The 22,680-nt window shown below is 45.2% G+C and overlaps 1 protein-coding gene across 1 annotated transcript in view; it reads left to right on the top strand.

The window, feature by feature from the left end:
* The window catches only part of HMCN1 (hemicentin 1), a 1,093,576-nt gene that overhangs the window by 399,110 nt on the left and 671,786 nt on the right, over positions 1-22,680 (top strand). The window contains exon 14 of the mRNA XM_069232006.1: positions 7,659-7,772. Coding sequence (XP_069088107.1) covers positions 7,659-7,772 — 114 coding nt within the window. The remainder of the gene's footprint in view (positions 1-7,658; positions 7,773-22,680) is intronic.

Genomic DNA, 22,680 nt, shown 5'->3' with positions numbered 1-22,680 from the left:
ACTAAAAGTAATAAAAGTAAACAAACATATCAAACAATAAGTTCTAGTTCTTTCTGGTAAGAGAGCCAAGGCATCACAGCATACAGAAGAGAATGATTATTTCCCTAATACGCATTAAAATGTCCTTTCCCCACAGGAGTGCTCGAATTGTGGTTTTACAAAACCAGAGCAAAGGAAAGACCATGGATGCAGTTAATTACAACTAAAAAAGCAATATGAATTAAGAACAGAAGCAAAAAGACCTATCAAGCATAAAGTGCTGCTACATTCTGGTATGAGAGCCAAGGCATAACTATATACAGAGAGAACTGGTTGTTACATTAGTACAAATTACATCGTCACAGTCATATAATCACAATTAATGCACCAGTTAAAATTAAACTAAACAAAGCTATGAATAGTATGTAGAAACGGTTAATTACAATAAAAGATAAAATATGAATGAGAATAAGCTCAATACAAACAATCAATATCAACTCCTAAGAGGCGCATTCTTATGCAAAATCTAAGAGAAAAGTCCCAAACAACGCAGACGTTTCCCACGCAAGCAGAACAATTTTGCCTTATTTTTTGGGGTGAGGGTTGGTGAAGTAAATTTTTTAGGCTTAGGGTGGCTGGGGAGGTCGGGGTAGTTTTTTTTTGTGGGTGGGGGGCGGGGTACTTTATTTTTTAGGGGTGGGGTAGTTTATTTTCTAGGAGTGGGAAAGGTATAAGGAATGGCGGAGAGGAGAGGAGGAAGGACGGGAGAGGATGCAGTAAGGTAAGTGGGGCTGGGGCATGGTTTGGGGGTTAGTTTTTACAGGTGGGGTTGGATCTAGGGCTTAGGATGGGTGGGGGAGTCAGGGTAATTTATATGTTAAGGGTGGGGGTCAGGATAGTTAATTTTTTTAGGGCTTAGGGTGGGTGGGGGTCAATGTAGTTTATTTATGAGGGGTGGGAGAAGGTTTTATTGCTCAAGGCAGGTGGAGGGTGTTGGTGTAGTTTATTGTTTACGGGCAGGGGTGGAAGGGGTCAGGGAAGTTTTTTTTTTGCATGGCTTAGGGTGGGTGGGGGGTTGGGGTAGTTTAGTTATTAGGGATGGGGAAGGTTTTAGAGCTCAGGGTGAGTTGGGGTATGTCAGGATAGTTTATTTTTTAGGGATGGGGTCGGGTAGTTTATTTTTTAGGGATTAGGGTAGGTGGGGGCCAGGCTAGTTTAGTTATTAGGGGTGGAGGAGGGTTTTAGTGCTTAGGGCCGGTAGGGGGTGTCCGGGTACTTTAGTTTTTAGGGGTAGGTAGGTTTAAGGGCTCAGGGCAGGCGGGGGGTCGGGTTAGTTTTTTATGTAAACAGGGGCCAGGGTTTTTTGGGGTGGGGGTTGGGGCGGGGGTAGGTTTGGGCATCAGGGCGGGTGAGGGTGTTGGGGTAGTTTTTTAGGTTAAGTTGGGAATTGTATGACACAACCACGCGTGCCGTTTCCACATATGCCTTTACTAAGCATGCTTTTACAACAAAATTCGTTCTAAAGGCATGCGTGGTAAAGGCATGCATGGGAGAGGCGCAGTCATGATTCTGACCGCATTAAGGCATGCGTGGTTCCGGCATGCATGGTTGTGTCATACAACCAAAATCAAAGAGACAAAGCAGCAAAAAGAAATACAGATTGCACAGCCATAAAATGTTTTCTCACAGACAGGGGCCTCTGCACTGTTTTTGATTTACTAAAATTGGAGTTGAAATGTGCTACTATAGACACAAGTACCAAGGGCTAATTATATCCTGAGGGCATATTCACAGCATATGCAGAGCTTTGAGACACAGGCAGGTTTGTTTGTGACATCTGCTATATCTGTAATCAGGTTTTGCGCTGTCCATCCTGGTTCTTAATATCCACATCCAACCCAAACATTTAGCAACAGAGCATGCATATAGTGGTTGGGGGTCTGATTTTAGGATTCTAAGGGCAGTAGAGCTGCTTCATGTCCCCAATTGCTTGCATAGTGGTTTAATCCACTTCTTACGAGGGCCAATATAGCCCGGACAAAGGAAAAGAACAAGAGCTATATTTTTTGTAGAGCTATTGCAAGCTGACACCTCAGATAGGGTCCGTTTACTGGCAAAAGTTTTCAGCTGTAATGTGCCAACCCTAAATTGAAAATAGAGCTTCCTGTCCAATGGCACGGTAATGGTGTTTCAATATAATTCCAGGGAGCTGCAACATTTGAAATCAAGGAACCTCATCGTCATTGTAGAGCTCCATGACCAATAATGTTTCTTCAGCAACTCTACTGTGGGAATGGGTTGGCAAAATGGATTTTCCCCGAAATCCCTCATTGCTATAGAAGATAACAGCTTTTTGATTTTCTGGAGCCACTCAATTTTGTTGAAACTGTCAGTGTGCATGACATCCTTGCAGGCAATAGCATAATCAGCTAATTCTGGTGTAGACCAAAGCCTTCTCCAGAATAGCAATGAATGAAGTCTGACTTTGCTGGCTAACACCTTCCTACCCATGCCAGGCATCAAAGTTTTCTGCAGGGTGCTTGGGGGGAGGCAAGCCAAACTTTTTAAGAGCTTGTTCTCTGATCTTATTAGAGGAGTCATATTAGATAACTCCTACAGCTCTCAACCACATAAAGCTGAGGCCTGGGACTTAGCATCATATACTTGTATGGCTGAATCAATTGGTTTAGAATTATTATGTACTTTGACTATAATGCCAGTAATCTGCCTGTGCTTAAGTGTCAGTGTATCCACATGGGGTTTCCATGACATAGTAGAGGACAAGGTGATACCCAAATAATTGAAGACATTTGCCCTCTCAAGACGCATGCCCCCAGGATTACTCTTCCCTTGTATAATCTGTGTAGCTTAAATGACATACACTTTGTTTTTGTGGCATTGATCACCAAGCCATGCGCTCCACAGAATTCCTCAAATTGGAGCAGTGCATTCTGCAAACTGCTCGGTGTTCTGGAGAATCAATAAGGTGTCATCTGCAAACAACAGTATGGGTGTTTTTATGGCAGCCAAAATACTGGCATCAGTCGGAAAGTGAGAGAAGAAGTGTACAATGTCATTGAGAAATAAAGAAAACAAAGTGGGGCCTAAACACAACCTTGACGAATACATTTATTGATGGAAAGCCGGTTGGTAAGTTCGCCCTGGCTGCCTCATTGAACTTGGGCATAATCACCCTCCTGCAACAGAATTACAGGAGTTAAGCGATCCAGTGGCTTGTTCATTTCATGGAGAAAATGCCATAGCTTCTTGCAGGGGACTAGCCCATTCCATCAGGTCCTGGTGCTCTACCTCTAGTGATAGTGATTGCATACAAGGGCAGGAGACATCAACTAGCTCAAATAATGGCCCAGTTGAGGCAGGGAGACAAGGTATATCAAGGGGAGTGGCCCACAGAATATAAATTAGAGAAGTGGTAGACACAAGTGGGGGGAGGGATGAAGTAATGGGGAGGGGGTGCATGCTCGACTCGTCCCCACGTAACCAAGGACCAGGATCTAGTGTAGTCCTTGGCAGAACTGGCCGCTTTGAATTCTTGCTACCTCCCATTCTCTTTTTGCCTGAGACTGAGTCAGTTTGTAGAGGGTCCTTGCTGAATGACCCCACAACATGTCCTTGGATTTTATCGTCTTGTCCTGTAGCCTGCATGTTCATCTGCACTCCTTGTTAAACAAGATTTTAGATCTAAGGGGACGTCTATTCATGTTTGAAACTGGGATATGTAAATATGCTAATATTTTCTTAAACAGGTTAGTTGACCCTTTATCCATTACACTTGCTGAACTTGCAGACATTTCCACTAAACAAGATTGCAATTCCTCAATAATGGCAGGCAAAGTGTTAGGGGAATTGGCTACCTGGGACCCTTTAATTTGCTGCATGTCACTGGAGGGCTGTGCTGACTAATGTGTAAGAGTTGGTTGATAATTTGGAGCAAAATGATTCCATGGTGGGAGCACAGAGGGTTGTGGTCACTCTCAAACCTTTTGTTAATGATCATATGCTTAAAGAGTGCCCAATGTCTCAAATCTAATAACATATAATCCATATGCTAGAATGTAGCAGATTACGATAGGTGCTAGTCCTATTCCTATCAGATTTAGACCTTTCTTTAGTAGCTGTAAGCCCTAACTCCAGAGAGAGTAGAGCAGCTTCTGTCCATATGCTTATGGGAGGAAGATCAAGTTGCAGAATGCCCCATGACTCATACTCCTCCATTACTAGGTTGATATCATCACTATCCAGTGGCTCAGAGATGGTATTGAAGTCCCCTGCTATTATCAAGTATGAGTGTCAAAAAGTCAAAAAGTATTTTCCAAACAAAGTGCATGAAAGTTTTAGACCTCAAGCCTGCTTTGACCCCTCTCACATTGTAGACATCAATATGGTAGAATTATCATCCACTGGGCGAATGGCCAGAACATCAGGGGAGTCAATGTGGAGTTTCTGGAGTTTGCAATCTAAATCTGGTCTAATCCACATTGCTAGCCCTCCTGTTGGATGCCCAACAGGGCCACATGTCACAAGAATTGAAAAGATTAAGTAGCCCCGTTAAAAGACAGGTTCCACACACCAGGTTTTGTGGAAGAAGCAGATATTGTACAGTTCAATAAGGCTGTTCCAGTCAGACAGTGCAGCCTTTGATTTGAGACCAGCCACATTCCAAGAAATTATTGACATCATGGCTTTGGTCTGAGCAATGGTGGATGGTAGAGAGAGGCTAACTGGGACTAGGGAGAGGGTCAGGGTTATGACAACTAGTAAAAGAGCTGTGTGTAATTATGGGACCCATTAATACAAGGCTATCAGGTAAACTAGTAGATTCATCCCGCACAAAGTCGTCTTGAAAGACACCCTGGATGTTAGGAAGGGAGTGACACTATTTACCTCACAGTCAGCAGCGTGAGGTCGTCCGATCCAAATCTAGAGGGTTGTTGGAAAACAATGGTTGTCAGTTTATATCCCGAGTAGGAGTTCCACCACAAGTGTGGGGAGAAGGGATACACAGATCATTTTGGCGACTGTGCTGTGGCCGCTTATATTTATTTAAATCAAATGTTGGTATTAAACAGGGAAGAAATGTGAACATCAAAAGCCACTAAATTGTCAGCTAGATCTCCCTTGGTACGAGTTATCTCAATGTTGTCAAAGTTAGTACCAAGTTGCGGATGCCTTCTAGCTCCAAGGATATCCTCTGGCATGAGTGGGCCACAGTCCCTCACCTGGTGGATCCAGTGAATAGTTTTATTTATTAATGCATCATCCCCTCCCTTGTATGTGAGTTGCACAAGTTTGGGGACACTAGTCTTAAATTTTGTGCAACTACAGTTAGGAGCCAGAGTGCCGACTTGGGGATGACATTTTATATCAGATTTAGAGGGTGGTTAATAAATCTTGGCTCCCCATAAGTCTGATTTCTCTGATAACAGGAAAGCTGCAACAAGTTAGCGGTTTGCGTGGACCTATACTCACTCATGGATCCTAGTCCACTCTGAGTGTTTCTACAAGAGAGTGGGGGCACACATGCTTAGTCTCCAGGGGGAGTGCCAACATTTGAGTCTCAGTGGACCTTTGTTTCCCAATCAAGGGCTATTTATCCAAGGAGTTTGTGGTTAATGTATTTTTATCAGCTGAATGGATAATGCCCGCAAATAATTGATCTAACATAGTAGAAAGCCATGACACCAGTGCTTTGAGGGCCCCCACGTCACCCCTAAGATCTTTGATTTGATGGGAAAGGGAGACTCCATCATCTGGGAGAATAGATGTCGAGATCCCTATGGGTTCTGGCCCTCTACTCATCTCTGCTGGTAGCACAGCCTGAGTCTGATCAGCAAGAGGCGTGAAACGATTAATGCAAGAGATAGAGAAAGAAGGAAGCTGTTGGCTTGGTGGTTCGATTACAGGCTCAGAGACAGAAATGCTTGGGACAGGAGAGATGTTGAAACTACATTTAATTATAGGTTGGCCTTTAAAGTAGCTTGAGATTGTTTGAGCTTCTTTCTTATGCCTGGATAATAACTCTACTTTGACTTGTGGTGGGTTTTCTATTAACATGAGGTACATTATCGTTTTTGTTCTTTAGGTTAGCCCTGGGCTCAGCCTGAGCTGGTGAATCTGTGCTAAGAAGATCTGTCCCTTTGAGGGTACAGTGATCTGGCTTGGTGGAACTTTTGGGATGTTTAGCAGTGCCCTGAACCTGGTCAGATGCCTTTTATTTGCCCTTGATGTAGGTGATATACAGAGAAAGAAAAAAATCCCTTTTGGGGCAATGCATCAAATAGAAAAACTTATACTAAAATTTGAGATTATTAAAAGATGTTCCATCGAAATCAGGGGCAGTAGAGTGTGCCCCCCCCCAAACACTTAGTAGGTAAAAGCACTACAAAGAAGAACATGAAAGCATCACACACCCAAACCCACTTTTGGGTAAAGACAGCTCAACATAGAAATTAGCCAGATATTTGTTTGTTTCGCAAATAACAGTAACTTGAGTGACCAAGTGCTCAAGCCAAGAGAGTGGGCACAGCCCAGCCTCCTCTAGGCTCTGACAACCACCCCCTCTAAAGAGATACAGGATTCCTGGGACAGATAGTTTCCAGTGCAGGTTTTACTGCTGACAGCTTCCTACATCACACCACGGGGGCTTGCAGTGCTCTATGCCGTGCTTGTTGGCAACGTTACAGGCTCTGACACCTGCCTCCTCTGAAGAGATGAAGTATTCCTGAGACAGGTAGTCCCCAATGCAGGCTTTACTGTTGGCGGCTTCCCCTGCTGTGGGGGCTCACAGCGCGCTATATGAGGCTTGTTGGCAACGTCTTGGGCTCTTGCACCCGTCCCCTCTGAAGAGATGCAGAATTCCTGGAACAGTTAGTTCCCAATGCAGTCTTTACTCTTGGTGGCTCGATATTGCTCTATGTCTCTCTGAATGTATATCTTCACTACCCATATGTGTAACATTGTATATATTAGCCTCAACTTCTTTGTCTCCGCTGCTGCAAAACTCTCTTTCAATTCCTCTAACCCCGCCATAGAAACATTCCATTTCACAAATCCACTCCTCACTTTTCCTTTCACTTCCTCAAATATTTCCCTCCTCTTCAAATCTACTTCCAGGCATCTGCTATCCCAACCAGTCCCATCGTCATGAATTATCCCAATCACTTTTTTCTTCAAACTCCATGTATTAACTACCTTTCCATGTACACGCCTTCACTATTTTCTATGTCCTGAACTTTTCCAAATCGCAATTAGTTCTGCTATTCCCACCTCTCCAAATAGATTGTTTACTTCTCCTATGCCTACTTATTCAAATTCTTTTTCATAGTATCCTCCTTCCCCTTTTCTAAATTTCCACCTCGTGAAATATTGGTTTTATCACCTGTATTTCCACGATTCATATATAGTTTTAACCACTCCTCTAACTTCACCACTCTAAATATTCCCTTACATCCAATTTGACCCACACCGCCTCCCAGTACCTAAATTAATTCTCTCTTTTTTTACCTTTCCAAAAATCCCCAATCTCCACTAGCCACAATGCTGAGTGCTCTGAGACAGCCTTTTTATGTGCCATCTACAGAAATGGTTTGGTCCCTATATATGAAGATTCCTCCTAAAGGAAATAAAGCTATGTTGTTTGTATCCTTTTCCCCTTTCAGAAGCCCCAACGGTGACAGTGGCAAAAAGTGAAATTCTGGTTGCCCTTGGTGATACAACTGTGATGGAATGCAAGGCGACAGGCATCCCACTGCCCCAAGTTAAGTGGTTCAAAGGTAAGATAGGTTGAAAAAATGTAATATACATGCATGTACTTTAGTTTTAATGGCATATGAGGGGTAGGTTTATTTATATTGGCCATTACGTATGTGCTATGAAAATAAATGGCATTGGTTGGCTGTACTTCTTGGGAATGTATCCAGAGCAGAATTTTGAGCTTGCTAAGAGACCTCTCCTGATAGTGTGCACAATACAAATGTTATCATAGAAAGATGAAATACTGCCATAGCTATCACTCCACTCTGATTGCATCAGTTTAATAATGCTTGCTAGATCTTGAAAGCACACTTTACTCTTTCTTTGAAGATGGCAGTGTTGTATGTTTTCTGAAGGTGTATTTTTTGTTGTTGGCATTTTGACAAACTAATCACAGGTCTTCCCCCATGCTGTTTTAGCATCAGATGTTTGAGTCAAGTAGTCTGCTTAGCTGTCAGGAAATGAATTCACAAGCCTCAACTTAAGTGGCTGGTATTTTTCTAATATTTTCCTCTAGCATCTGATGATTTTTGTCAAACAGAACATTTGAAATTGATTCCTATTACGTGTTGCTGTAGATAGACAGGCAGGATCCAGGGAAGACCTAGTGAATTAGGACCTCCTTCTCAGAAATGTCACTGGTCCTGCCACTGTCACATGCTGAAGGAAGCATTTCATCATAGGTATTGTTGAAGGAAAGTCAGTTGAAACTACTTTTAAGATCTGGCTTTAAAATATGCAGCAAAGAGGCATTTATGTATGCCAAAGCCTGATGTGATAATTTCTAATATGGGCTATGATAAGTGAAATGGAATTGTTGGCTTTGTGATTGTTTGAGCTGCAGCGTCATCCTTCAGGAATGGAGTTTTGCTTCTTCATGTTACTCTATAGGTGAGATTGGCTGCTGTTGCCGGGTCTGAATTTATAGAAATAAGTTATGCCTTCACAGAAAACATTTGATTCATGCAGTGCATTGTGAGATTTTGTACATCTCATTGGTTGCTTCATATAAATCAATTTATCAATCAATCAGTCATTTGTAAAGTGCAACATTCTCACCCCTAGGGGCATCTTGGCGCTGAGGGTATTGTGTCTGCGTCAAAAAGCCAGGTCTTGAGTTGCTTTCTGAAGGCTGCCAGGGAGGTGAAATTCTGAGGTGGAGGGGGAGGTCCTTCCAGGCTTTGGCGGTGATGAAGGAGAAAGCAACGCCCCCTCTGCAGGTGCGATGGATGCGGGGTACATGTGTGAGGGCTAGTGAGGAAGAGCACAGGTGTCTCGTGGGAAGTTGGAAGTGCAGCCAGAGGTTGATGCAGGACGGTCCCAGTTTGTGGAAGGCTTTGTAGGTGTGTGCGGGTGTCTTGAACTGGCATCTTTTCTGGACAGAGAGCCAGTGGAGTTTCCTGAGGTGAGAAGTGTTGCGGGTACGATTGGTGAGGTCCAGTATGAATCTGGCTGTCGCATTCTGTATTGTCTGGAGTCTTCTGAGGAGCTGAGAGGGGATGTCGGTGTAAAGAGCATTGCTGTAGTCGAGGCAGCTGGTGACGAGGGCTTATGCAACGATCTTTCTGGTGTTTACTGGGATCCATCTGAAGATCTTGCAGAGCATGCGGAGGGTGGTAAAACAGGAGAAGGTGACCGTGATGACTTGCTTTTTTTATGGTCAGTTGGCTGACCAGGGCTATGCCGAGGTTGCAAGTGTGGTCAGTCGGTGTGGGCCCAAGTTCTTCCGGCCACCAGTCGTAGTCCCACATAGAGGTGTTCTTTCCAATGATCTGTACCTCGGTTTTGTCTGAGTACAATTTGAGGTAGCTGTCTCTCAGCCAGTGGGCTATGTCAGTCATGGTGTTTTCGAGTCTGGGTGAAGTAGGTTGAGGGTTAAAGGTGTTATAGATATTGGCAATCTTGTTGTGGAAGTAGTCAGATAGTGAGTCGCAGAGTTGATGAGGGGGTGTACTGTGTTTTCAGTGGCAGTCGGGTTGGAGAATTCCTTGATGATCTTGAATAGTTCCTTGGTGAGGTTCGTTGCAGTGTCGATGCAGTTGGTGATGGCTGTTTTTTGGCCTCCTTGATTCGTTGGTGATAATAGTTTAGTGCTGATTTGTGTGGGGATCTGTCGAGGGGTCCTTGGAGATGCACCAGCATTTCTCGAGTCGAAGACAGTTACGTTTGGTTGGTTCTTAGCTCTGGGGTGTACCATCTGACTTGTCTTGACATTCTGGTGGCTTTTGCCGGTTTCAGAGGGGAGATATTGTTGCTGCATTTGCTTATCCAGGCTGAGACGTTGTGGATGACAAGATCAAGGTCAGTTGATGTGTTGGGGGGTGTGGTGCTGAGAGCCGGCATCCATTAGCTCCCAGCTATTTTTCCCCAGCTGCGGTGGGTGGACTGAAAAGTAAACATTGGCTAAGATAATACTGGGGGAGCCAGGTAAGTGAAGGTAAGTTAATTTGCTACCTAAGGCACATCAGTAGCTAGTTCAATAAAAATCAGCAAACAAAAAACAAATAACATTTTCACATTGCATAAGAAGAATTGTATGTTTGTTAATTTCCCTCTGTAAGAGTTACCCAGAGTTGAGCAAACATTTTTACAAATGAGCCTGACTGAATCCAAGACAGTATTGTGAGTGTTTTACAGGGTAAGGTCACATAATTACACCATATAAAACACCTCTATTCTCACACCTGTCATATGTTCAGTTGCCAAGTGGCAAATCCCACGGGTGAGACCATCAGTCAGTTTTGTTGTCTTAGTCAGACAGCATTGCATTCTGTGACTCCTGGTTTTTGTTTATCATTGTCAGTATAACCTTATAAATCCTATTAGGTTCCTGTATTTTTTCTTAGGGTTCTGGAACTTCCAATTTAACATTTATTACAGAAAATACTACAAGTTGCAGGGACAGCTCCTCCGCAGTGGAGGACGAGCCTCGCCCCACTGGCTAAGTGCCAGTTGCAGGAAAACAAAACAATCTTTGAATATTGTTATATTTTTCTGCTGCAGGTAGGGGCGGGGATGGGCCTCGGGAGGCATTAGGGGGATAAGAATGGTGTGCACTAAGTGCGCATGTGTGTTTGGTCAGCCTAAGATGGCCATCCAAACATACATGCGCACATAGATTTCTCCAGCCTGGCTGTGTACACCGCCAAGCTGGAGAAACTGCACAGGCCCCAGGGTTGTGACTGAGCAGCAATCCTTACGCTGTTTACATGCTATGTTTAGCATGTAAGCAGAACCAGGATTGCTGGGGAGCCTCTTCTGGTGTCCCAGTGAATGCTGGGACACCAGAACAAGAAAGGAAGACGAGCGAGGCATCAGGAGAGGACGGTGGCGGCAATGAACTGAACGTTTTTTTTAAATTTTATTTTATTTATCCCCCCCCCACTCATCCCTGTCCTTCCCCCGCCCCTCGGCCTGATATCTGCGGGAACTGCCGCTGACAGGTTGTAGAATGCAAAGAAAAAAATAGTACTGGCTGAGCTGCTCACCTGACAAGAGACAACCTGGGACTTGGGACACCACCCGGTGCCTACCTACTAGATATCCAGTAGAGCCACTGTTTGTACATGCCTCTGTGTCCCCACAATGCACACAGCCTTGTAACCATGACCTGTATATCACTCTACACTCCTGTGATGCTCAACATCCAGTGCTCCCGCAATGCGCAACTCTTTGTAGCACATTGTCTAATATTTTAAACAGCACAGCATTGCGTGAAAAGGAGAACACAGGAAAGTGCCATGTTTACTAAGATATGGCACTGCTGCTTAGATTTCTGCGCTGGTACACTTCTTGCTCCCTACCACCACGCACACCTCTGCACCATAGTGCAAAGGTGCCTGCATGAGTCTAGCATAGGTTCTGTATTGCAGGGGGATCCATTCAGTACAAAATACAATGCTCAGACATAGATGAAACTGTTTCCACTTTGTACGTGCACTGTAGGGTACAGTATTCCTGCAAAGTTAAAACATTTTGCAAAAAGTCAAGCCACCTCTTTTGCACCCGAATCGAGGTGTAACTTTTTTAGCACAAAGCTATGTCTACAAATATAAGTCAACAGGCCTTTGCATCATAAACCATGCCCATGGACCATCCGTGAAACACACCCTTGCTGCCAAGTAGCATGCCGCAGCAATCTGCTTCCTGGCATGCACCTCCGATTGTGTGATCGTAATGGTAGTAGGCTTCCTTTCTGCCCTATGCCTCAAGCAGGACCTCACATATGAGAACCAATACGGCTGGGCATGCTGTGGTTTGGTATTCCGGAGTGGTAGGATTAGTCTAACACATCAGACTGGGCTTTCCATTTTTAGGTTGGGGCAAGACTGGGGGCAGGGCTGATTTATATACAGTTAGTCCCCTTCTGTAATCGCACAATTATTTTAAACATGAAGAAACTCAATGCTGCCGGAGTCATTGTCAGTGGTTAAAATTGATTTAGGAACGTCCCCATCCACCTTTTGTTTTTCTTAAGGTGTCACCATGTCCATGTTTCTACAGAGTCTAGTTTCCACTCATTCCATGCTCAGCATGTTGAGGGAAGAAATTGTCTTGCCTAATTTCTGCTATGTCTTCCAGTTCACCAGTGTTGAAAGAGTTTATACCAACTATACCAACATATGACAAAATCACATTTTCTACATCAACCTCAACCACTTCATTGTAGAGCAAATATAGGTGGAGGCAAGAAGAGTAATTATATAGTTTCCTCACATTCTAAATCTAAGTAGAATTCAGAATAGTAAATATTTATTTGCCTTCTGATGTAGTGGCCTCCTGTGTAGTGGATGTAGTGACAAATAACCTCTATGTTTCTGCTGAGTTTAAAGAGTTTGAAGAGAAAAATTGAGGAGGATGGGATGACAAGCAATTGATCACTGTAGTAATCAAAGCAAACCTTAAATTTTCTAATGGTTTCATACTGGGTTCAACTTGTTCTAAGTGTAAATTATTTTTCCAACTAGGGAGAGAAGTAGGGAGAGTGCAGCTCATTAGACCACAATAGCACCTGCTCAGATTAAGTAGTCAGGATAAGAGCTTTGGTGAAAGGTATGTCAAAATATCAAGTATTGACCTGCAAAAATATTGTGTCTAAAATTGACTACCATTATAGGCTTGATTACAAGTTAGGCAGAGCTGTACGCCCCAGGAAGATATCACTCTGTCTGATTACAAACGGCCCAGTGTTCCTGCACCCAGTTTTGGTGAGTGCAGAAAACCAGATCCAATTTTGCAGGCTAGAATTTCCTGCCTGTAAATAGGAAATGCAGTCTGGTTGTTTGCACGTCAATTGTGTATACACAGTTATTCCCCATTCTGAGGGTTTAACTTGTAATAGCCAGAATCCCATGCAGGGGTCTCCCATGAATCTCCACATGGAATTCCACCCAACTCATAATCATGGCCTATATCGTCAAGGTAAATGTAGGAAGCTGGCTCTCTATATGGTGCACTAAAAAGTGCACCATGCAGATAGTCCAGTGGATCCCCAATTGGTTTGCAGAGACAAAAGTAGATAGGACCAATGCTCTATTTTTGTGGTAGTGTGGGCAAGTAGTTAAGCTTATCAGAGGGTACTGCCAAGCATTTGTTGTACACAGAGGCAATAAATGAGACACACACTCAAGGAATAAATCCAAGACCAAATTAGAGAAATAACACTTCTCTTTATATATGTTTCAACCCTAGAACTTCATTATCAGGTACAAATTACTTTTAAGATTAAAAAATCAACACATTGCAGTTCTCAAAGTTCTTTAAGGTTAACTTGCGGAGGAAAACAAGCCTCAGCAAACACAGGGTTAACAACGACTTATGAGGCCAATCTCAGAGATTTAAGGAAAGTACTGGGCACTGATCAGAACCACACCAGCCCGTCACTCCGGACAGCACTGGGTGATCGTGTGCAGTAATGCGTCGGGTGCCCAATGGTTTTCAATGGGAGTTGGTCCTCAGGACAAACAGTATGCAGGCTCTGGCTAGGAAGCCAGTTGAGCAAAACAAGCAGGTAGATTGTAGGCTTGAAGTGCTGGGGGACGTAGGTGCATCTTTGGTCCTTTTCTCCAGGGCCCAGGGGGGACGAATGTAGGGGTGTCCTTATGTGTCAGGTTTCTTCATCCAGGAGTACTTGCAGTCAAGGGGTCCTGCTTGTTGAGGCTGCAGGTGTCATTGAGGAGTCCAGCAGGGAGAGACCCAGGGTGGAGTTGAACTCAGAGGGGCATCGTTGGCACCAGTGACCCACCTCAGATGGGTTCAGGGGTGACGGGTGCAGTGGTTGCTGGAGGTGTCGGGTTTTCTCTCACCAAAAGGTCGTGCAAGAGGGGGTCTGTATGCAGATGCTAGAGGCAACTTGGGGGAGTCCAAGAGGGGTGAAACCTGAGTGGACCCGGACTCTGGACAGCTGGGGACCCTTGCTGGAACTGTTGGTTGGCTTCACCTCAGGTTGTGGATGTTGGGTGCAGAGGTCACTTCATGCATCATTTCTTTGCTGTTCTGGAGGCTACAGAATCCTTTCTTGGCTTTAGACTTTGTTGTAAAGAGATCCGCTGTTCACGGGCGTCTGAGTCTTTGTGGAAGGCAGGCAGTCCTCCTGGGTTTCTTGGAGGCTCAGCTGCAAGACGAGTTGTCTTTTTGGGCAGAGTCCGTCAAGGTCAGCAGGCAGATGGGCTGGTATTAAGTCAGCTGCTACTTCTTTTCCTCTTCTGCAGGTGCAACTCTTCTTTGTCCTTTGATTCTGAGGTCATCAGGATTCGAGATCTAGGGTTCAGGGGATTCACCTAAATACTCAATTTAGGGGTGTTACTTTGAGTGCCAAGTAGTAGCCAATGGGATGCCCACCTTTAGGGTGACTACACTCTTTCTATGACCACTTCCGTGGGCATAACCCTAACCCTAGCGGCTTAATTCCTTCCAAGCAAGATGGAAGAATTAGTAAAGTGGTGTCCATTTCAGCTCGTCCACCTTAGTGGTGGGACTGGCAAGAAGTGGGCATACCGCCTAATCTGCCTGATTTTCCTGCCTCTGCTGCAGCCACAATTGGGGTCAGGACAGGGGGGGGTCAGTCATCTCCACCACCTGGTGAGACCTGGGTCACATTACAAAGGCGACTAGGCCTTTGAAGCTCCCTTCCCTGGAATGTCCATCCTGCCTGGGTGAGGTGATAACACCCCCACCCAGTGCTGGCTTTTGTCTCTGGCCCTTGAGAACTCTGGCTCTAACCTTAGGGGCCTGAAACGTGTCTACAGTGGCTGAATTGGTCAGACAGGACCAGTCAGTCAACCTGCTTGTAGATGGTAGGTTTTTAGGGGGCACCTCTAAGGTGCCGTCTGGGTGTAGGTATTGGTGAATCCAACACTGGCTTCAGTGTGGGCTCACCAATATGAAATGTTTGATACCAAACATTCCTATTTGCAGTGAAGCCATCATGTAGCTGGGGAACTCCTATTGACCAGTGACCAGCATAGGTATTTAAAATGGCTTCCCTGGTCACGTACTATGAGAATTGACAAAGACATAGCAGATATGCCCTCATATGTAATACAATGCACCCTGCCTTAGGGGTGTAAGGCCTGCTAAAGCGGTGACTTACATATATTGCATGCAGTGTTTAGTGGACATGACGTATAGGCAATGGCAGCCTGTTTTGTGCTTGGTGACGGGTCTCTTAGGGTGGCACAATTTGTGCTGCAGCACTTAAGGACCCTCCTTAGTATCCCAGGCCTTAGGTACCAGTGGTACCATTTGATAGGGACTAACAGTGGGTGCTAAAGGTTTTTTCCAATCGGTAGGTATGAGTGTGCAGGTTTGGTGAAGGGATCTGGCACTGGGACCCTGGTTAATGGGAACACAGTGCACTTTGTCGAAATTAAACCAGAAACCAGGCAAAAAGTGTGGGGGAGCACGGTGACCATGTCAAAAGATGCACTTTCCTACATGACCCCCTCCCAGACAAAAGAGGATGAAACTAACCCTTCCCAGGAGAGTCTTAGGCCCTCATTACAACCTCAGCGGTCTTTTCCAAAGTCTGCGGGCACCAGAATACCGCCAGTGCTGGCAGTATTTCTGGGTTCCTATTACGACTTTTCTGCTGGCCAGCATCCGGTAACAGTGTTACCGTCCGCTGGCCCAGCAGAAAAGTCACAGCAACATTGCTGCCGGCTCGTAATAGAGCCAGCGGCAATGCTGATGTGCAGCGGGTGCAGTAGCATCCGTCTCACATTTCACTGCCCGAAATTCGTGCCGTGAAATGCACGATGGGGCTATGCCTGGGGGCCCCTGCACTGCCCATACCATATGCATGGGCAGTGCAGGGGCCCCCAGGGCACCCCAAGTCCCCCTTACCGCCAGCCTTTCCATGGCAGTGTTTACCACCGTGTCCAGGATGGCGGTCGGGGACTCATAATTCCCAGGACAGTGGTGCTTGCACCGCTGCCCTGGGGTTTATATGGCGGTATAGTGAAGGGGCCGGCGGTATGGCCGTGGCTATTGCACCACAGTCATAATAGCTGGCGGAACACTGCCAGCCTGTTGGCAGTGTTACTGCCAGCTTACCGCTGGCCGCCAGGGTCATAATGAGGCCCTTAATTTTCTAAATTGAAGAACCTGGAAAGGCCAGCTGCATTGGCATGGTCAGTCCCAGGTCTACCTTTTACTGTAAAGTCCATTCCCTGTAGGGAGATGGACCACCTTAACAGTTTGGAGTTTTCACCTTCCATTTGCATTAGCCATCTGAGAGATTTGAACTAGGAAGTGAGAACCAAACAAGTATGGTCTCAGCTTCTTCAGGGCCCAAAACACAGCAAATGTGTCCCTCTCAATGCCAATCTAACATTGCTCTCTGTGGAGTAACCTCCTGCTAATGAAAGCAACAAGTTGGTCATGGCCATCATCATTGATGTGGGACAGGCCCGCTCCTATCCCATGTTCAGAGGCATCTGTCTGCACTATGAACTTGGTGTAATCTATATGAACAGGTGCTGGGTACATTGCTTCTTTCAGGGTGTCAAAGACCTGTTGACAGCTTACTGTCTAGTTTATTTTATTTGGCATTTTCTTGGAAGTCAGTTCTGTGAGAGGGGTCACAATGTTGCCAAATTCTTTCACAAACTTCCTTAGTAGTGAGGCCTTCACTTCTCAGAGCCTTAAGGACCTTTCCAAGGTGGATCTGGTGATCCTGTCAGGTGGAGCTAGACATAAATATCATCTAGATAGGCTGCACTAAAGTCTTCTAACCCAGCCAGGTCTTTGTTTACCAATCTTTGGAAAGTGGCAGGAGCATTCTTTAGTCTAAAGGGCATAACCGTGAAGTGGTAATGCCCATCAGGAGTTGAGAATGTTGATTTTTCTTTTGCTCCACGGGTCAGACCTATCTGCCAGTACCCTGATGTGAGATCAAAATGACTGTGATATTTTTCTACCCCTAAACTGTCAGTTGGCTCATCAGCCCTAGGAATAGGGTGGGTATCTGTTTTGATCACAGCATTGAGACCCCTACAGTCCACACAAAGCCTCAGTTCTTTGTTTCCACCCTGGGAATCAGGCTTGGGACTAGAACAACTGGGCTGGCCAAGGGGCTCTCATAGTGCTCAAAGACTCTCAATTCCAGCATCTTGCTTACCTCAGTTTTGATGCTATCCTTGACACGATAAGACTGTCTAAAGATGTTGTTCTTGGCAGGCAAGCTATCCCCCGTGTCCACATCATGTGTACATCAGGTAGTCTGACAAAGGGTCAAGGAGGAGAGCTCAGCATACTGATGCAGGACATGCTTGCAGTCAGTCTGCTGTTGGTCAGAGAGGGTATCTGAAAAGACAACTCCTTATTCTGAGCCATCTTTTGGGTTGTTGGAGAGGAGATCAGGGAGAGATTCACTCTCAGCTTCCTGTCCCTCATGAGCATGGTAATCTCAGCTCTGTCATGATAGGTTTAAGGCGGTTTACATGAATAGCCCTTTTTGGGGCTCCTGCAAGAGCCAAAGTCCACCAGGTAGGTGACTTCCCCTTTTCTTTCCAGGATGGGGTGGGGTCCTCTCCATTTGTCTTGGTGGGCCCTAGGTGCCATATGCTCCAAGACCCATACCTTCTGCCCTGGCTGGAACTCTAACTGGGCAAGCTTTTTGGTCATACCATAGCTTCTGGAGTTCTTGGTGGCTTCAAGGTTTTTAGATGCTTTTTCCATGTACTCAGCCATTCTGGAGTGAAGGCCAAGCCCATAGTCCACAATGACCTGCTTAGGTTCTCTGAGAGGTCTCACCCATCCCTTCTTCACAAGACAAAGTGGTCCAAAGGATGGTGGGACAAAGTGGTCCAAAGGATTTCCAAACAGAAGCGCAGAGGGAGAAAAACCTACTCCTTTCTGAGGCACATCTTTGTAAGCAAAAAACATGCATGGTAGTAAGACATCCCATCTCCTTCTTAGTTTTTCAGGGAGTTCACCAATCATACCTTTCAATGTCTTGTTGAATCTTTCAACTAGACCATTGGTTTGTGGGTGATATGTGGTAGTGAACCTGTAGGTCACACCACACTCAGCCCACATGTGTTTTAGGTAGCCAGACATGAAGATGGTACCTCTGACACCAGCTCCTTTGGAAAGTCCACTCTGGTGAATACATCGATAGGTGTGGTATATAATCAATTGTAATATTAATGTAGATTGTTCTCTTTGCTCTGCTCTCAGGCTGATGTCATAGTCTGACATCATGTAGAATATGGAATGTTAGAAAGGTTTGAGGAGAGCAGAGCTGAGAGGAGGAGAGTATAGTTGGCTGTGGATGGGATGCTCCAATAAAGGACCAGATTTCATACCTTTTGGATCTATGATTCTTCATTTCAACAATAGGGACCCTAGCTACTGCAGGGGCAATAGTAGTCCTCATGGAAATTGCTTCCAAATACCTGGTTGCATGATCCACTACAAACAGTATGAATCTGTTTTCCTATGCTGTTGCAAGGTCAGGGGGACCAACAATGTCAATCCCCACCCTTTCAACCACTGGAAGACGAATTAAGGGGCCTTTGAGTGGCTACCTGTCTTGCCACTGGCTTGGCAGTTGGAACAGAAGTTATAAAACTCGGTCACCTTCTAGGTCATACCTGGCCAGTAGAAGTGGTTTACCAACCAACTCCATGTTTTGGCCTGGCCAAGTTGCCCACCTAGGGGGATATCATAGGCCCAAGTGAGGGGAAACTCTCTAACGTTCTGAGGCACTACCACTCTCCTAGTGGCATCAGGTTTGGGGTCTGTGGCCTAAGTGAATAGGAGTCCCTTCCCCCAATAGGTCCTGTGGGGGCCACTAATATCTCCCTTTTTCTGATCAGAAGGTTGCTGTCTCAAGTCTTCAAAAGTGGGACAGATCCTTTGTCCCTGGCACAGATCCTCCTCAGAAGGTTATATGGTCTTAAGAGCTCTGCCTTGTAAAGCCCAAGCTCCTGAGGCTCAGTTCCCTCTGGGGCTAACAGAGCTTCTCCCTGGGGAAGCTGTCTTCCCAGACATTTTGCCTTTCCTCTTGGCAAGTTGGGCACTTATTCCAGACTTCAGCTCTACTGGGCCTTGCTCTGTGCTCTTGTTTTTACACAAACCCATTCAGGGATACCAAGCATAGCTGCCTGGGTCTTTCTTTCAACCTCAGCCCATGCTGAGGACTCCAGATCATTTCCTATAAGACATTGTACAGGTATTGCAGGACATACCATCACCTTCTTCTGGCCAGTAACCCCTCCTCATTGTAAGGATACCTTTGCCATGGGATATACCTCAGCCTGATTATCAGAGTCTCACCAGACAGATATTTTTCTGAGGACACCAGTTGCTCAGTCCCCATAGTGACACTGGCACTAGTGTTTCTGAGTGCTTCAACCTCAATCTCGTTGATATGTTGCTGTTGTCTGTATCTTTCCAGGTTGCTGGGCCAGACAGCCAGGGCAGCTACAGGCACCTACAGGCACGACAGCTACATTTGCCTCAGTAGACTCACTGACATAGTCAGGCCTACTTCGGCTCCCATCTGGAGACTTATCACTGCTTTTACTCCATAGAAATTCTTCAATTGGGTGTCCAATGGCTTTACAGGCAATTGTCAGCGAGGCCGGATCCTCAGGGTTTGCGCCTGTTCCCAATATGTCCACCTCTTGGCAGCTCCAAACTCTACTAGCTATCATAGCACAGAGTTAAAGAATGGCCAAGCGGGGATGGGGTTTAAGTTGGGAACAATGGGGAAGGAGACCTGTGGAAGGAAGAGTTAGGAACACAATAGCAAGGTCATTCACATTAATCTTCATGAACTTTATTTCAATTATTTATGCTCTAATAACATGAGAGATCAAGAACTTTTCAAAAGCGTGACCTTTTTATTATCATATACTCTTGACATTGAACTCGCTCAAGTTAATCCTTAGAATAGCAATTACGTCACAACAAGAGTCAATGAGTACATTCGTTCCCAAATAAATAACTGCTATAGGATTCATGAATGATACTGCAAAATTGGCAAACTGACTAAACTTGTTTTGTCTAGAAAGATCATACTCTGTTTGATCTAAGTTCCATGATTCAATTGCCCAGAAGTGATTGCGCACCTTATTGCCAGACTGTGCATCAAGACTCAAATACCTGGAATGATCGCTCGCTCTGCTGATCTGAATTGCAAGGGTTAATTGCCAAGAATGAATCGCTCACCCTGTTGCCGATTCAACCATCAAGATTCAAATGCCTTGGAATGATCGTGCACTCTGCCGATCCGAACTGCAAGGGTTAATTGCCAAGAATGAATTGCGCATACTGTTGCCGATTCAACCATCAGGATTCAAATGCCTTGAAATGATCGCCCACTCTGCTGATCCGAACTGCAAGGGTTAATTGCCAAGAATGAATCGCGCACACTGTTGCCAATTCAACCATCAAGATTCCAATGCCTTGAAATGATCGCGTACTCTGCCGATCCGAACTGCAAGTGTTAATTGCCAAGAATGAATCGCGAACACTGTTGCCAATTCAACCATCAAGATTCAAATGTCTCGAAATGATCGCGCACTCTGCCGATCTGAACTGCACACACTGTAAATCACAAAGCCAAAAACTCAAATGTTTCTAGAAAACGGAGTCGAAGCCTATCCCGAACTCCGCCTTACCGCCCTGCTTGAATATCAGCAAGATAATGATGACAGGGCCAGGAAATGTCCAAGTAGGCCTCTGGAACAAGAGCCCTGGAAAATGCTGCTGCTCTGCACCGGGACCTCTGAATAGTGAAGCGTGGAACTGGGCTGGGTTTCCTAAATAGACCCAAGCCCCGCCCACATCCCACACCCAGCCAGGCTTCAGGAAAGGCTTGAAAATGAACAAGCTTGAAAATAAACAATACATTACAAACACCATTAATGACATTTCAAGATAAATACCTGCAATGCAAAAAGTTAATATGCAATATCAGCACACAATGAATGAATTATTACATTGCATAAGGCTTATTTTGCATTACGTTGCCCGTAGAGCGTGCACTGTCCTGGTGTTGACAGCAAGGCACCAAGCCTTCCTGGGATCCCACTTTTTGCCCTTGTACCCACCCTTGGGTTGGGAAGAGTCTCGGGCCCACCCTCCTGTGCAGGGCTTTAGGGGTCTTTAGAATATTATTTGTTTTTATCTTTGTTTTGGTTTTCCTCTTTCCCTTGTGGGGGCTTTTTGGCATCTTTGTTCTGGTCCTCCCACCTGTAGACGTTTTGGTCACTCTTGTTTTGACCCAGTTGTCTGCCTTCTTCCCCAATTCTTGAGCGGAAGGTGGACCTAGGTCTACCAGGTACTGGTGTAACTTCTCCCGCACACAATTACTCAACAGATGCTCTTTTATCTGTACATTTTAAAGCCCTTCAAAATCAGGCACATTGTTACCTTTTAACCAGCCACCAACTGTTTTCACTGAGAAGTTCACAAAATTCACCAAGACCGGACTGTAGGTTTTTCGAGTCTCCCTAAATTTGATTCTCTACTACTCAGGAGTGAGCCCAATGCTCTCAATCAGCTTATCCTTCATGAGGTCGTAGCACCTTGCATCTGCCTTATTCAGTGTCAGGAATCTATTCCTGCACTTTCCTGAGAACAGTCCCCAAAGGAGAGGGCCTCAGTTATTTTTGTTAACATCTCTGGACACACAGGCCTTCTCAAAGGCTGTAAACCACTTGGTGATATCATCTCCATCCTCATACCTGGGGACAATCCCTTTGGGGATTTTAGAGACAGAGTGCTATACTCTGTCCCTAAGTATCTGATTACTGTCACCATTCATGGGTGCTAAACCCATTTCTGCTCTTTCCCTTTCTATGGTTAGTTTTCTGTCCTCCAGGGAAATTCTTCGAGCCAGTCTTTCCACCTTTTCAAGTGATGGAGGGTCCACATCCTCCTCTTCACTTGAGCTGCCCTGACCTACAGGGTCAGTGGCATCGTCAGTCGGATGGGCCTGCTCACAATTTGCCTACAGCCCCTGGAGGTTTGGAGAGGTAGGGTTTCGGCCTGTTTTAAATTTATAACCTTTACAGAGGGCTCTTAACTGCTTATGAGAAAGCTGGAGGTAAGGGGTAAGGTCGAGCTCCTTATCCACACCCTGTGTGGTACTCATTTTTGTTCTAAAGTTGGTACTTTTTTGAGCTAGAGAAAGAATTCTAACACAGTTTTACAGTCCTAACCAAAATAAGTTTTTAGGATTTTTACACTGTTAAGCTTCAGTGTCCTAACAGTACTTTTAAGAATGTGGAAAAAAAATTCCCTATTCAAAAATGCAATTTAACTAAAGGCAATTTTCGGATTTACTTGTGTAGTCACTTATTGACCAAGTGGTATCAGAAAATGCTAAGTCGCAGATCCCACCACTGCTATCAATGTAGGAAGCTGGCTCTCTATAGGGTGCACTAAAAAGAAGTACACCATACAGAGTCCAGT

This window comes from Pleurodeles waltl, chromosome 4_2 (genome assembly GCF_031143425.1).
Source record: "Pleurodeles waltl isolate 20211129_DDA chromosome 4_2, aPleWal1.hap1.20221129, whole genome shotgun sequence".
NCBI lineage: Eukaryota > Metazoa > Chordata > Amphibia > Caudata > Salamandridae > Pleurodeles > Pleurodeles waltl.
This window is presented reverse-complemented; position numbering and strand designations above follow the sequence as displayed.